At 39.3% G+C, this 16,308-nt stretch overlaps 1 protein-coding gene across 1 annotated transcript in view; it reads right to left on the bottom strand.

The window, feature by feature from the left end:
• ASCC1 (activating signal cointegrator 1 complex subunit 1) overlaps nucleotides 1-16,308 on the bottom strand; it is an 83,134-nt gene that overhangs the window by 37,377 nt on the left and 29,449 nt on the right. The window contains exon 6 of the mRNA XM_023755138.1: nucleotides 11,526-11,645. Within this exon, the coding sequence (XP_023610906.1) occupies nucleotides 11,526-11,645 (120 nt within the window). The remainder of the gene's footprint in view (nucleotides 1-11,525; nucleotides 11,646-16,308) is intronic.

Below are 16,308 nucleotides of genomic sequence, written 5' to 3'. Positions count from 1 at the left end.
GAAAATAGCATTTGGACACAAAAAGATGAGTAACATGAGAGAAATTTTAGACACAAGAAAAAATACTAACAAAGACACATACAATCATCAATAATCAGTGCAGCTGGCTGGGGCCTGGGGCAAGTGTAAGATAGTAGAAGATCAAGTTGAACTATTAAGGTGGTTTCATACCAGAAGGTCTTGAATACTAGACTGGGGAATATGAATGATTTCAAAAGATGTGAAATCATGGGATATTCTTAAGCAAGTAAGTCCTATGGTATATAGGCTATAGCTTAGGAGGACTTATGTAGCAGTATTTCATAGGATCTATACACACTGACATAAAAGTAATGTCTAGGTAATATTTCATACAAATGAACTGTAGAACAATAAGCATAATGTGATCCCATTTGTGTAAAATAATATGCATAGACAAGGACTCTCAGCAGTGTCTGCTCTGCTTGTAACCTATTGGGGAAGAAATTTGAGAGAGTCAGGGTAGGGGAAAGAGAGCCATTTAATTTTCACTTTACCCATCTGTAAAGCTTTTTTTTTTTTCATTGATTTTTTTTTTTTTTGAGAGAGAGAGAGAGAAACATGGATTTGTTGTTCCACTTATTTATGCATTCATTGGTTGATTCTTGTTTGTGCCCTGACCGGGGATCAAACCCACAACCTTGGCATATGAGGACAATGCTCTAACCAACTGAGCTACCCAGCCAGTGTTGCAAGGCTTTATTTTTAGAAGAGAAAACAATGCTAAAAGAAGTCTGGCTGGGAAAGGAAGATAGTACAAACTGGAAGGCAGTACAGTGATGCTGGGCTGCACAGCTGTGGGATTTAACTCTAATTACATACATACACCTCTCTCATCTTCTTTTCACCAAACTTCTTTTCAACAAAAAGTAGTCTGTCTCCAATTATTTTTAATCGCCTTTGTCTGCCCCATTATAAGTACAGGCTTTACAGTGAAACAGAGCTAGGTCAAACCATAATTCTACCACTTACAAACACATACTAATTACTACTGATCTTGACCTGACCAAGTATACCGAGCATACCTAAACAAGTATAACACGCCTGTTATAACATTTCTTAAAATATATTTTATTGATTTTTTACAGAGAGGAAGGGAGAGGGATAGAGAGTTAGAAACATCAATGAGAGAGAAACATCGATCAGCTGCCTCCTGCACACTCCCCACTGGGAATGTGCCTGCAACCAAGGTACATGCCCTTGACCGGAATCGAACCTGGGACCCTTGAGTCCGCAGGCCGATGCTCTATCCACTGAGCCAAACCAGTCAGGGCAACAACATTTTTTATGTTAAATTTACTTTTAATGCAAATTGTTTACTTTTTAAAAAATTCCTCGCCCAAGGACATTTTTTTCATTGATTTTTAGAGAGCGTGAAAGAGAAGAGGGGTGGGGGTGGGTGGGTTGAGAGAGAGAGAGAGACATCGACGTGAGAGACACACATCAATTGGTTGCCTCCTGCATTTACCACGACTGGGGCAGGGGATCGAACCCACAACCCAGGTATGTGCTCTGGACAGGGAATCAAACCTGGGATCCTTCCATGCATGGGTCGATGCTCTAACCACTGAAAAACACCAGATTGGGCTACTTTTATTTTTTAAATCTAGAATTCATTGATTCTAGACAGAGAGGAAGGGAAAGGGAGAGAGAGAAACATCGATGTGAGAAACATTGATTGTTGCCTCCTGCACATGCCCCAATTGGGGATGGAACCCATAACCTGGGTATGTGTCCTGACTGAAATCGAACCCACGACCCTTCAGTGCACTGGATGACACTCTAACCAACTGAGCCACACTGGCCAGGGCAACAAAAATGTTTTTTATATATCAGAAGGTGAAAAGAAAAAATTAATATCCAGAAATAACCACTGATAAAATTTTTATATATTCAGATTAACTGATTTATTTCTCTCCCCACTTTTTAAGGGGGGAAAAATTTAATGTATATTTAAAAATTGTTTTGTAATCTGTTTTTATCACATAAATACTTTATAATGAACATTTTCCTTTTCCTCCCCCAATATGATTTTGATGAATATTTAGATTGTTTCTGGTATTTACTGTTATATACAATACTGTAATAAATATCTCCAAATATATATTTTTTAATTGATTTTGGAGAGGAAATGAGAGGGAGAGAGAGATAGAAACATCAATGATGAGAGAGAATCATTGATCAGTTGTCTCCTGCACGCCCCCTACTGGGGATCGAGCCTGCAACCTGGGCATGTGCCCTTGACTGGAATCAAACCCGGGACCCTTCAGTCCACAGGCCAACGCTCTTCCACTAAGCCAAACCAGCTAAGGCAATATCTCCACATATAGATATCTATCCACGTATCTGATTAATTCCATTGGAAAAATTTCTATAAGGTGAATTAGCAAGTCCAAGAAGTATTAAGTAAAACTCTTGAAATAAAGTGCCAACTTGCTTCCTGGAAAGTTTGTACTAACTTATACTCTTACCAGCAGAGACCTTCTCATGTCACTTATCAAACACCTATTTAATTCTCTTCTACTTTTAAAATTTGTGTTTTCTTTTAATAGCTTAGTTCTTAAATAGATTTAAGGTTCTTTAGGTAAGGGTCATTTTACCCATTTATATCCCTCATTTTGTCTAAAATTAGAGTGCCTAGTACTTTGTTAGTACTAAACTGTTTATTTTGGGATATTTATCTTTTGTCTAATTACTTGCTAGTCCTCTTACTGATCTCTTGTAAATTTTAGAGCTTCTCTTAGTAAACTGTTATATGATCTGCAAATGACAATTTTTGTCTTCTTAATTGTCTTTGTTTTATAGCTTAAGTATAATTAGCCTCAAGTTTCAGAACAATGTATTTAAGATTAATGGTTATTATAGGCAACCATGTTTTATTTCTGATTATAATGAAAATAAACTTAGTAAAAATTACCATTCAAGGTGATTGTTGATTTTTGCTTTAAAATAGATATATATCATATTAGGTAATATCTTTCTATTTCTATTTTCTGAAAGATTTTAATGAAAAAAATAAGTTGAATTTCATCAAAAGCTTTCTAGGCATGTATTTAGATATTATTTTTAAGTTTTATCATTACTTGTAAGTAGGATATTATTATATGTCCTGGTCTTAATTTATCTTGCATTTTTGAGATATACCAGCCTAGTCATAATGCATCATACTCATTTGACTCCTATACTCCACTTTCAGAAAATTGCCAAATGAAGCAGATTTTACTATTTTTACATTGATCTATAAATTCTAATTGTTACTATTCTATTTCAGGTCTTTGCTTCTGATAGTTTTTAAATATTTCCCCATCCTATTCCTGGGTCTTCTTTTCAATTACATACATAGTATATAAATTGCATTAAAAGTATATAGAACTGCTGAAACCGGTTTGGCTCAGTGGATAGAGCGTCGGCCTGCGGACTGAAAGGTCCCAGGTTTGATTCCGGTCAAGGGCATGTACCTGGGTTGCGGGCACATCCCCAGTAGGAGATGTGCAGGAGGCAGCTGATCGATGTTTCTCTCTCATCGATGTTTCTAACTCTCTATCTCTCTCCCTTCCTCTCTGTAAAAAAATCAATAAAAAATATATTTAAAAAAAAGTATATAGAACCATTTGGGGAAAATTGACATCTTTATGAAACTAAGTCTATCAATGAACATGGGTGTCTCTCAATTTATTTATAATTTTCTGCAAAAAGGTCTTGAACAAACTTTGTTATATTTATTCCTAAGTGCCTTATGGTCTTTGTTGCTACTGTAAATGGATGGTATCTTTTTAAAATGGTGTTTTGTGTTTGTTACTGGTGTATAGAAAAGCAATTGATTTTATTATACTAATTTTATAACCAATCACTGCTACATTTTACTAATAACTTGATAATTGTAGATAACTTTGTTTTATTTCTGGTAAGAAAATGTGATTTGTAAGATACCAACTCATTGAAATTTATTAAGTCTTACTTTATGATCTATTATGTAATCAATTTGCTTCAACTGTTTCATGAGCCTGAAAAGAACATGAATTCTTTAATGCTGAGTATATAATTCCAGAGATGACTATTACATTAAACTTTTTAACTGTTAAAATCTTCTGTATCTTCACTGATTTTATAGCTGCTTGACCTTCCAATAGTTGCAATCTCCTCCTATAATGCTGGGTTTCTCAGTTTCTTCCCAATAAGATATTAATTATACAAAGTTGGCTTAATCTATTTTGAGGCTGTTCTGTTTGCTCATATAAGTTTAGAATTATTACATCTTCCTGGTAAATTGAACCTTTTATCATTATGTAACAGTCCTCTCTATTGCTAATAATATATCTTTCTTTAAGTCTACCATGCTTTTCATTCTGTTACTTTCTTTTGGTATTTGCCTAGTATCTTTTTCCTTTCTATTATTTCAACTGTTAGGGAGGAAAAAAAACTTTCCTCTAACCTTCAAGGTTCTTTTCTGCTGGTCTTACAACTAAATCTACATGACACTTATTAATAAGAGAAAATAATCAAACTTAATTACATAAGTATGTATGGGAACCCCAGATACATGAGTGTCAGAAACCCCTCACATACATGAGAGGTTCAAAGACAGAAAGGGAAAATAAGGTATTATATGACATTCTGAACTAAGCATGAGGTAAGGCACCTTGGGACTTCAGAGGAGAGGGAGGTCGTTTGCAGGACAATAAGAGCAGATGTTCGGTAATTAGAAGCTTTCCCTGTCATATAGATAGATCATAAGAAGTTACTTCTGATGATAACTCTTACTATGGGCAAGGCCCCTAACCTAAATTCTTTTAGAAAGAGGTAACAGTTTCTCATGAGCCTGCAGGGTCTCAATTGACTTCAGCTTGAAAAGCAGCACATTTTGGGGAGGCCTGTTTAGAAATTCACAACTTTATGCTGTGGATATATCTCTAGTAAAGAGCATTTAACTGGATTTTATTTATATCTAATCTTATAATACCTTTCTTAAATGGTGAGTTTATTTCATTAACATGTAAGTATTATATGTGTGGACTTCTTCCTACCACCTTACTTTTTAATTTCCACTCATTCCATTTCTTTTCTATACTACTTACCCTTATTTGGGTTGAATTTGTATTTGTTCCTTTTTCTATTTCTTTGGAATTTACTCCCACTATTTTCAGACTTACTTTTGAAATTTTATTATGCACATTTAGCTTAACAAAGTTAAAATAATACCTTAACAAACCTTTCCCTAATAATAAAAAGTTTCTAAAATACTTCAGCTCCAGAATTCCCCTTAGTCCTGACTTGCATGCTATTAGCTGACATTTATGTTAGGTGAACAATGTTAATTCTATCATTTTTTTAAAACTCTCCAATTATATAAACAATGTTTTCCATTGTATGTACTCAACATTCCTTTTTGCATCTCATACTATCCTTCTTGCACCCCAAACTTTCTGATTCATTTTCTTTTTCCTGAAATATATCCTTTAGACGTTCCTTTACTGCAGATACCTCTGAGTTTTTGTTCATCTATAAAAGTCTTTATTTCACCTTTGTTTTAAAAAATTTTTTTTCCTGAATACACAATTCCAGGTTGAACATTATTTTCTCTAGAAAATATTCTGTTGTTTTGGCTTCTGTTGTTGATCCTGAGAAGTCCACTGTGCCAATCCTTTGTAGGTGACTTAGGACTTTTTCCTTTGACTTTAGTGTTCTGAAATTCCATTATGATTTATACTGATATGAACTTCTTTTTATTTCTTCTACTTGTATTTAATCTTTTTTTCATATCTATTGCTACGATCTGAATCCAAGCCCCTTTAATCGCTTCACACGGCCATCTCATCTCACTATGCCTCATCCGTACCTGGAATCTGCTAGGCTTTTTCTTACCTCAGGGCTTTTGCTCTGCATTTTCTTTTGCCTGAAACAAAAGGTGAGGAGAGCCTTCCCACCTCCTTGTCCTGTAAATTCCTTTAGATCCCAATTCAATATCAATTCCTTAGAGAGGCTTTTCTTGACCCTGCCTACCCCATCATAACATTTTCTCTCTTTAGTAGAGCACCATTTCTCCCTGCTTCGTCTTTATCACACTTTGCAGTTACATATTTGCTATGTGTTAACATCTGCTTTCTCCACTAATCTGTAAACTACATGGGGACAATGGCTATGTCTGGCTTTATTCCATTCTATATTCAAAGCCTAGCACAGTGCCTGGCACAAAGCGGGCATTCAATAATTTTTTGTTAAATAAACAAATGATCAAATGAAAACCCAACTTCCTTTACATGGCATGTAACAGTGCTTCTAGAGCTGCACTTGCTATTTATTCCCTTTTCCTAAATGTTACTCCCTCAGCTTACAAATTCCTTATTCAGCCAAGAAAGCTCTTCTGAAGCCTTCCTTTACAAAATTTGCCCACGGACAAGAGTTTTGCTGCCTACCTATGCACCCCTAGAACCTCAATTATAGCCTTTACCCCAGGGTACCCTAATTACTTGCATCTGCCTCCTCCTCAAGACAGAGCCCTACTCTGTCTTGCACCTCACATACAGGGCATTAGAAAAGTACCTACGGGAAAAGGGGCTAGAAATGTCCTTTAGGGTAAAATAACGGATGGTGCTAGGTCCCTGAGGAGATAAGAAGGGATGGGGTCATTCCTTCTTGTTAGGAAGGAGACTAAGTAAAGGAATTAGCCTCATCAAAAATAATGTGTGCCATTCTTCAGAAAGAAGGTGAAATTGAGTGGGGTGGGTATGATGAAAATAGGTAGGTTGTGAAGGAAAAAGTAAGGAGCTTGATGAACTAGCTTCATGTGCTCAGTAAAGTGTGAGAAAGCCATTCTTCTGAGGGGCAAGAGTGGAGTCTTGAGAGAGTAACAGAACAGAACAGAATAGCCACTTTGTTCAACAATTAAGTCTTAGCAATAGCAGACTACTAAGTAATGAGTAAAAGGTTGAACACAAACGCCTTATCCAGTCATGCTTTACCAAACCCAAGGATGCATCAATAAGTGTAGCTACACTGTCCCAGCTGTTTCTAAAGGAAAAATCTGATCAGGCACTTCACAGTAAATCATTTTAAGGGAATCTTTTACTTAAAATATATGAAAGCACTCAAAGAAAGTTGAGTGTTTGTATTTTTATTACAACATGGTCTCTCCCTCATGCCTCTTATATTTTGCTGTGTCTCTTCACATAAAGAAATGCAAAAGACTGAAACATTTCTTAAAAGCGGGGTCATGTCTTACTCAATTCTGTATCAATTTATATGGCCTTGCAAAATACTTTGCACAAAGAAGGCATTTGAATAGTTTTAATACTGAATTAAATAAGAGGTGTACAAGTCCCTCAGACACTATAGATCTGGGGAGGGGAATTTATAAATCTTTTTTTTAAATATATTTTATTGATTTTTTATAGAGAGGAGGGGAGCGGGATAGAGAGTTAGAAACATCGATGAGAGAGAAACATTGATCAGCTGCCTCTTGCACGCCCCCTACTGGGGATGTGCCCGCAACCAAGGTACATGCCCTTGACCGGAATCGAACCTGGGACCCTTGAGTCTGCAGGCCGACGCTCTATCCACTGAGTCAAACCGGTTAGGGCTATAAATCTTTTTTAAGTAACATAAACGTGACTCTTATGAAGGAGGGATGAGCAATAGAAAAGAGAAAATGGGAAAGAGAGATGGGAATTACTCCAAAATGTTCATTGATAACAATTCACTGAACAAACATTTCACGAGACCTTTTAACTTACAAGGCCTTGACAACAGGAAGTGTGCAAAATTTGTAAGGGCTGGATCTGTAGAAAAAATAAAGGGTGTTTTCAACCTTCTGAGCCCTTAGCCTTCCATTAATGTGGGTACAAATTATGTCTGAGCACTGTCTTCAAAAGACATTTAACTTTTATAGCACTTATTTTCCTTCCAATCTGTAAAAAAAAGTCCTATATAATAAAAGGGTAATATGCAAATTGACCCTAACAGCAGAATGACTGGGAACAACCAGTCGCTATGACACGCACTGACCACCATGGGGCAGACGCTCAATGTAGGAGCTGCCTCCTGGTGGTCAGTGCGCTCCCATGTTGGGAGCTCCGCTCAGCCACAAGCTGGACTGACAGCTACAAGCACAGTGGCAGTGGTGGGAGCCTCTTCTGCCGCCTCAGCAACGCTAAGGATGTCCGACTGGTGGGGAGTGGGCCTAAGCTGCAGTCAAACATTCCCCGAGGGCTCCCAGGCTGCCAGAGGGATGTCTGACTGCAAATTTAGGCCCTATTCCCCGGGGAGTGGGCCTAAGCCAGCAGGTGGACATCCCCTGAGGGGTCCTGGACTGTGAGAGGGCGCAGGCTAGGTTAAGGGACAACCCCCTGCCCTAAGTGCACAAATTTCTGTGCACCAGGCCTCTAGTATAATATAAATGGAGCCACTTTAAAACGGAGTCAGAGCTACCACCATCCAGAGGAATTGCCTTGCACATCTTACTCCTCAAACCTCTGGAATGTTAAAACTGCAAAATAACCTTTGGAGTGAGCCTAAAGCAACATTACACCCTCAACAACTATTTGCAAAGATAACAAGAAAGCATATATTATAACTACTGGACTGAAAATTAAACATTCTTTAGAATTAATATCACTATGTTAGCTTATCTGCACCTACAGAATGTCTTCCTTCTACTGACGTAATTGCTGTAATTGTTATCCTTTCCCTTGCCTTCCTTATCTGGAACACTATTCGGGTTTCTGCCTGAATCAGTGCTTCCCAAATAGCTCTTCTTTTGGATCTCAAAAAAATGCTTATTGAACCTCACTTTGATTTTTAGGTTAACAAATCTCAAGAACCTATTAATTCTCTACACTTGAAGACCTTCCATAGAACTAAGGGTCTAACTATTAAAAGCAAAAGGTAAACATCCATTGGGAACACTCAAGGCAATGATTTTATCATCCTTTTTCAGTGACCACTCTTTTTTTCTCTGGGGGCCAACAAGAATAGGGTTAAACTATAGAGTCTATGACATGTATGCTAAACAGACCTGAAGAGCAGCCGGGAAAAGCCGCCCCTCTGAGCCGCCCCTCTGAGCTGCCGCCTCAGAAGTGTTCAGGGAAAGGACAAGTGAGGACCGTCCAGGGCTCTGTTTTCAGAGACAAGCCAGAATCCTTACAGGGGAGTCTCAACTTAGGTCCTTAACCAAGCTAGGCAGAGAGGAGGCCCAGAGACACGGGAACATTCTGTTCCAGTTTCTATACTGGCCTAGGGGACAGAGATAAGAACCAGGGTTCGGTACAGGAGAGTAGGGTGGCCTGCAAAGTGGGGGCCAAATAAAGGGTGAAGCAGAGTGGTTGAGCAGGGGAGAGGAGAGGAGAGGGAGGAAAGATGGGGAGGAGGCAGGGAAAGGAGGGGGCTGGGAAGGGAGAGGGTGGGGAAGGGGAATGGGTGGGAGAGGGAGGGAAGAAGAGGGGAAAAATAAAAATAAAAAACAGACTTGAAGGCCTACATTAGGAAATATTCACTAGTTTATTTAATGAAACACTGTAATTCCATGTATATTTTTCATATAGCTTCCTGTTAACTGCATGTCTATGAGACTATCACAGATATTAGTCTTACAACAATAAAGTTTATACTAGTACTGACAAAAATTAAGTAAATCCCATAACAGAGGATAACAAAACAAATTAACAGCAGTCAGACTGAGTGACTATGATCCCCTATAAAATTACAAGGTTAATCAAGGGAATTAAAACCATGACTTTAATCATTTAAAAAGTGAGTCAGCCCAAAAGAATTGAAAACAGTTCTATTTAAATAGCCAAAAGGTAGAAACAACCCAAATGTCTATCAAGTAATGAACAAAAGTATTTCCACACAATGAAATATTACTCAGCCATAAAAAGAAATGAACTATTGCCTGGTCAGCTTAGCTCAGAGGTTGAACATCAACCTATGAACCAGAAGGTCAAGGTTCGATTCCCTGTGTGGGCACGTGCCTGGGTTGCAAGCTCAATTCCCAAGGGGGAGCATGCAGGAGGCAACAGATCAATGATTCTCTCTCATCATTGATGCTTACTATCTGTCTCTCCTTCTCCCTTCCTCTCTGAAATAAGTTTTTTAAAAACTATATATTAAAAAAAGGAAATGAAGTATTGATACTTGCTACAACATGAATTAATCTTGAAGACATTATGCAGAATGAAAGAAGCCACATCTCTAGACCAGTGATGGCGAACCTATGACACAGGTGTCAGAGGTGACACTCGAACTCATTTTTTTGGTTGATTTTTCTTTGTTAAATGGCATTTAAATATATAAAATAAATATCAAAAATATACATCTTTGTTTTACTATGTTTGCAAATATCAAAAAATTTCTATATGTGACACGGCACCAGAGTTAAGTTAGGGTTTTTCAAAATGCTGACACACCGAGCTCAAAAGGTTCGCCATCACTGCTCTAGACGGTTTCAGGTTCAGTGTGAGCTCTGTTCTAAGTTACCTTAATGAAAAGATCACACACAAAAAACTAATTCAAGTTGGGTTCCTCTGCTCACCAAAGACCTGCAATGGCTTTGGATGCCTAGTATAGCCTCAGAAATAGCTTGGATTGCAGGTGTGGTAGTAAACAGAAATAAAAAATAGTACTTTTTTAAAAATATTTTTTTATAGATTTCAGAGAGGCAGGGAGAGGGAGAGATAGAAACATCAATGATGAGAGAGAATCATTGATTGGCTGCCTCCTACACATCCCCTACTGGAGATCAAGTCTACAACCTGAACATGTGCCACTGACCAGAATTGAACCCGGGACCCTTCAGTCCACAGGCCATGCTCTATCCACTGAGCCAAACCCGCTAGGGCATAAACTTTTTTTTAATCCTCACCCAAGGACATGCTTATTTATTTTAGAGAGAAGGAAAAAGAAAAAGAAACATCGATATGAGAGAGAAATATTTATCAGTTGCCTTCCCAATCATGCCTTGACTAGGGATTGAACCCACCACCTTTCAGTGTACCGGACTACACTCCAACAAACTGAGCCACAACAGCCAAGGTTAAACATTTGTTGATGGATGTTTTGATGAGTGAGTATATATGCCAACCACTATCTTAAAGCATTTTATATAGATTAATTCAATCCTAATAATCTTATGAAATTTATATAGTTATTATCCCCATTTTGCCTGGGTATTCACTACATCTGCATTATTTCACTTCTGTAACTAACAACCTAAAATGCCACCCTCCCTGCCTCTTATTATCCTGGAATGCATGAAGGAAGCACTGATTTCCATAAAAACTAGATTGCTACTGTCAATATCTACCATCCAAGTAATTTCATAATTATCAGACTAAAATACTTTTTCCTACAACAAATTCCTCTTTCAACTTACCAGCTCTCTGTTAAAAAAAGAAGAATTAACACACTCTTTGCAATAATAAGATCTTAAAGAAAAGGAATCAAAAGTAGTTGAACTTCCAGGGATGCTTTTAGGCAGCTCTTGACTAAAACAAAGAAGTGTTCCAGAAACATACCTGTTGGAGCCATCTTTCATATGAACTTTGGCATAAAGAACATCCACCATGCCAGGATCATCGTTCATGTATTCTATCCCTTCCATCTCTACTTCTAGGGGTTTGCCCCCAGAAATGTCGCTGCAAAGGAAAAACCATTAGATTTTTATAATTATTTACTTATATATTTTAAAACATGGTTAATATACATAGTCAAACTACAAAAATTAAGTTGTTGGTTTTTTTTACTAACATTATTTAACCATCCTTCTAATTTCAAAATTAATACATATTTAATGCACACAGACTAGAAACACTAGTATTTCCAAAGTCACACTAAAAAGCACTCTAAGAAAAAGGCAAGCAATGATAGTTCTGATTGACAAAGACAACTGATGTGTTGACCATCTCTGAGGTTTTACATCATTGTTTCTATAAGTTGCACAGTATTTCACTCATATAACAATGATGGAGGTGTAAAAGCTAACAGCACATCTTTAAGTGCAATTTGACAATATTTATTAAAAAATCTTCAATAAAAGAAACCCTTTGCCCAGTCAACTCAATTTATAGGAACTAACCCTAATGAAATAATTATGAATTCAGCTACATATGCAATGATAGCTGATAAAGAACAGTCCTTTACAGAATTCCAACTGATAAATGCAGAAGTAATGACGGTATTAGAGTATCACCATTTTGCAAGTCCAGATAAAACAATGGATCTATGCAAGCTCACCAATGGATGCTAAAACTTAGACAAAAGGCTGGAGAAAATATAAAGAGACCCCTCTAAACAATGGATCAGGCTGATCACTCTCAAATTGACTGATCAAGCTTATCATACACACAAAAAAGAAAAGACCAAACAATATGTGCCTCCTGATATGATGCAATAGGGTTTTGACTGATGCATTGTTTGGAGTAGCAAAAGACTGGCAACAGGCTAAATGTCCAATAACATAGGACTGATTACATAAATCAAAATACTATGAGCAATAAATAAGCCATTCCAAGCTAAGGAAGCTTTTCAGGTACTGATACATAATGATTATATTTTAAGTTTTAAAAAAGGCCCTAGCTGGTTTGGTTCAGTGGATAGAGCATCGGCCTGCAGACTGAAGGGTCCCAGGTTTGATTCCAGTCAAGGGCACATGCCTGGGTTATAGGCTCGATCCCCAGTAGGGGGTGTGCAGGAGGCAGACAATCAATGATTCTATCTCATCATTGATGCTTCTATCTCTCTCTCTCCCCTCTCCCTTCCTCTCTGAAATCAATAAAAATATATATTTTTTAAAAAGTACACATCAATGTATATACTACTATTTATGAAAAAGATGGGGATAAGAAACTCTGTACTAATAAAAGCGTAATATGCTAATTAGACCAGACAGCTAAACCGGAAGTCGGACATCCCCCAAGGGGTCCTGGACTGGAGAGGGTGCAGGTCGGGCTGAGGGATGCCCCCTCCTGCACAAATTTCGTGCACCAAGCCTCTAGTATATATATACACACATATATATTTCTTGTACATACGTAAAATCTCTGTAAATAAACAAAGACATTGCTAACATCTGTTGCCTTTAGAGAGTATAGCAGGGTGCTTGATGGGATAACAATGGGAAGAAGTGGGCAGAAAACTCTTCAATGCTTATCCTTTGTACCTTTAAATTTTTGAACCATGTAAATGTACTCTCTATTAAAAAGTTAACATTTTAAAAAATATGCATAAGAAGTCAAACACAAAAAGTTTATATACCAAACTAGAGGCCAGGTGCATGAAATTCCAGCACAGGAGTGGGTCCCTCAGCCCGACCTGCACCCTCTCCAATCCGGGAGCCCTCAAGAGAGCCCTCTCCAATGTGGGAGCCCTGACGGCTTAGGCCCACTCCCCATGGTTCTCTGCTCTCTGCGGAGCCTGGCCACTCCGGGCCCGCTGCCCAGAGGCTCTCCGTGGCCCAGAGGCCCTCCGCAGCCGGAGTGGAATGCTTGCCTCATCGCCACGGTGACAAAGCAAGCATTCCACCAAGCTGCTCACGCTTCCCGCTCTCAGCGGTCGCCCCCCAAGGACTGGGGTACTCTGGTGGGGCTGAGGGGACTGGGTGCTGCCATCTTGTGGCTATGGGTGCCGCCATCTTTGTGACAGAGTGATGGTTAATTTGCATATTACCCTTTTGTTAGATAGGATGATTCAATATATATGACATTAAAGGACAAGCCAGATTAACCTATGGTAATAGAAATCAGAACAGTAGTTACTCCTTAAATAAGTGAATTTACTGGAAAAGGATGAAGCACAAAGGAACTTCATGAGGTGATGGCAATGTTCTACATCTTGATTTGGGCGTGGTTACATTTGTCTTAACTCATTAAACTAACATGTATTACTTTCATGCTAAGTGAAGCCCACCACCCTGCTTTTTTCCCAGACCCTTTTTTTTAAAAATATATTTTATTGATTTTTTACAGAGAGGAAGGGAGAGAGATAGAGAGTCAGAAACATCGATGAGAGAGAAACATCGACCAGCTGCCTCCTGCACATCTCCTACTGGGGATGTGCCCGCAACCCAGGTACATGCCCTTGACCGGAATCGAACCCGGAACCTTTCAGTCCGCAGGCCGACGCTCTATCCACTGAGCCAAACCGGTTTCGGCTTTTCCCAGACCCTTAAGTAGACTTATACTTCAACAAGAGAAGGCCTTCCTGTGCCAGACTAAAACCCAACTAAAAATCAGCTCACCACACGCAGCCTTCTCCAAGCCCAGGAGGCCAGGGACTCCATCCATCTTGTCCACTCCTATATCTCCAGCACCTGGCACAGTGCCTTACATAAAATAGGTACTCCATAAATCTCTGATAAACACTGACTGGATGTTCTACTATAAAAGGAGAAGCTGTTCTAGACAATTTTGAGAAGAATGTGGACACATGTGATATTATTATTGAATAAAATGTGGTACTGACTCAAAGACAAAAGGCTGCTAGGATGCACCAAAAGACAATTCCAAAAGGCAAAACAAAAAAGTTCTCTTGATGATATTGAATTAAAGCCATAAAACACTATTTGTAGTCTAGGAATCCCAATGGTAAAGATTCATTTAAAACTTCAAGGCCATATTATTACATAAGACCAGAATTTATCTCAATAAGAAACTAAATAATTGAACTATTCTAGACAGATATTTGAAAGAGAAAAATGACAGCCTTGATCATAAGTATCCTATAAGTACCTCTAATAAGTGGGATATTCCAGAAACACAAGCCAATCTCTGAACTATTATCTGAGGCTTGTAGTTTCAATCAATAATCCAGTGTATCTCCATTCCAAGTAATAGTCAAAGAATTCAAATGAAAGACTGCCATTTAATCCTATCAAACTGCAGTCAACAAAACTTCTTTTTCTTAAAACAGTTTAATACTAACCATACATTCCTCTACATTTTTCAGCTTTAACCCTGCACAGTCAGATCACCAGAAAGCACCATATCTTTAGTTTAGTTTCCCACTAAAATGTCCTCACTAGGTTATTAATATTTAATACTAGAGGCCTGATGCATGAAATTCACGCATGGGTGAGGGGTCCCCTCAGCCCAGCCTGCACCCTCTCCAATCTGGGACCCCTCAGGGGATGTCCAACTCACAATCCGGGACTGCTAGCTCCTAACTGCTCACCTGCCTGCCTGCCTGATCACCCCTAAGTGCCCCCCCACCAGCCTGATCACCCCTAACCACCTTTGCCTGTCGGCCTGATCACCCCTAACTGCCCCTCCTGCCGGCCTGGTCACCCCTAACTGTCCCCCCCGCTGGCCTGGTCACCGCTTACTGCTCCCCTCCGCCAGCCTGGTCGCCCCTAACTGCCAACCCCTGCCGGCCTGGTCACTCCTTACTGTCCCCTCTGCTGGCCTGGTCGCCCCCAACTGCCCCCCTGCTGGCCTGGCCGCCCCCAACTATCCCCCTCTCCTGGCCTGGTCACCCCCAACTGCCCCCCGCTGTGCTGGTTGCCCCCAACTTCCCCCTCCTGCTAGACTGGCTGCCCTTCACTGCCCCCCAGCCAGCCTGGTCAGCATCCAAATGTTACTGTGACAGCGTCCCGGACAATTTGCATATTCCTCTATTATTAGTATAGACTAGAGGCCTGGTGCATGAAATTCATGCATGGGTAGGGTACCTAGGCCTGGCCACCAATTAGGGGCCTTCCTTCCAGCTGCCGGCCGCTGGCCAGGGCCTTCCTTGCCTGGCTGCAGGCTGCCAGCCGGGGCCTTCCTTCATTCCATGCCACCCCCAGGTGGTCAGCACATGTCATAGCAAGCGATTGAACTCCGGGTCGAACTCCCAAGGGGACACTTTTCATATTAGCCTTTTATATAAGATTATGTCCTCAACTTCTAAAGGTCAATACAAGAAAAAGCAATGATAAAACAACAAAAAGAAGATAAAACAATGTTCTTTTATCTTCTAGAAAACTGTTAAAAATAATGCTTATCATCATTCTGGGTTATTTATGTTAAGATTTATGCAACTAGTTTTTCTCTTGACTTTAGAACCAGAAAAAAAATTCTCTCCTAAAAAGTTGCTATGCTCCTTTTTATCAGATAAGAACTATAGCCCTAGCAGGTTTGGCTCAGTGGATAGAGCATTGGCCTGCAGACTGAAGGTTCCTGGATTAGATTGCAGTCAAGGGCATGTGCAGTTGGTTACAGGCTTCTCTCAGGCCTGGGCCCTGGTCAGGGCATGTGCAGGAGGCAATTGCTAGCTGTGTTTCTCTCACATCAATATTCCTCTCTGTCTTTCCTCCTCTCTTCC

This window comes from Myotis lucifugus, unplaced genomic scaffold (genome assembly GCF_000147115.1).
Source record: "Myotis lucifugus unplaced genomic scaffold, Myoluc2.0 scaffold_69, whole genome shotgun sequence".
NCBI classification, from domain to species: domain Eukaryota; kingdom Metazoa; phylum Chordata; class Mammalia; order Chiroptera; family Vespertilionidae; genus Myotis; species Myotis lucifugus.
This window is presented reverse-complemented; position numbering and strand designations above follow the sequence as displayed.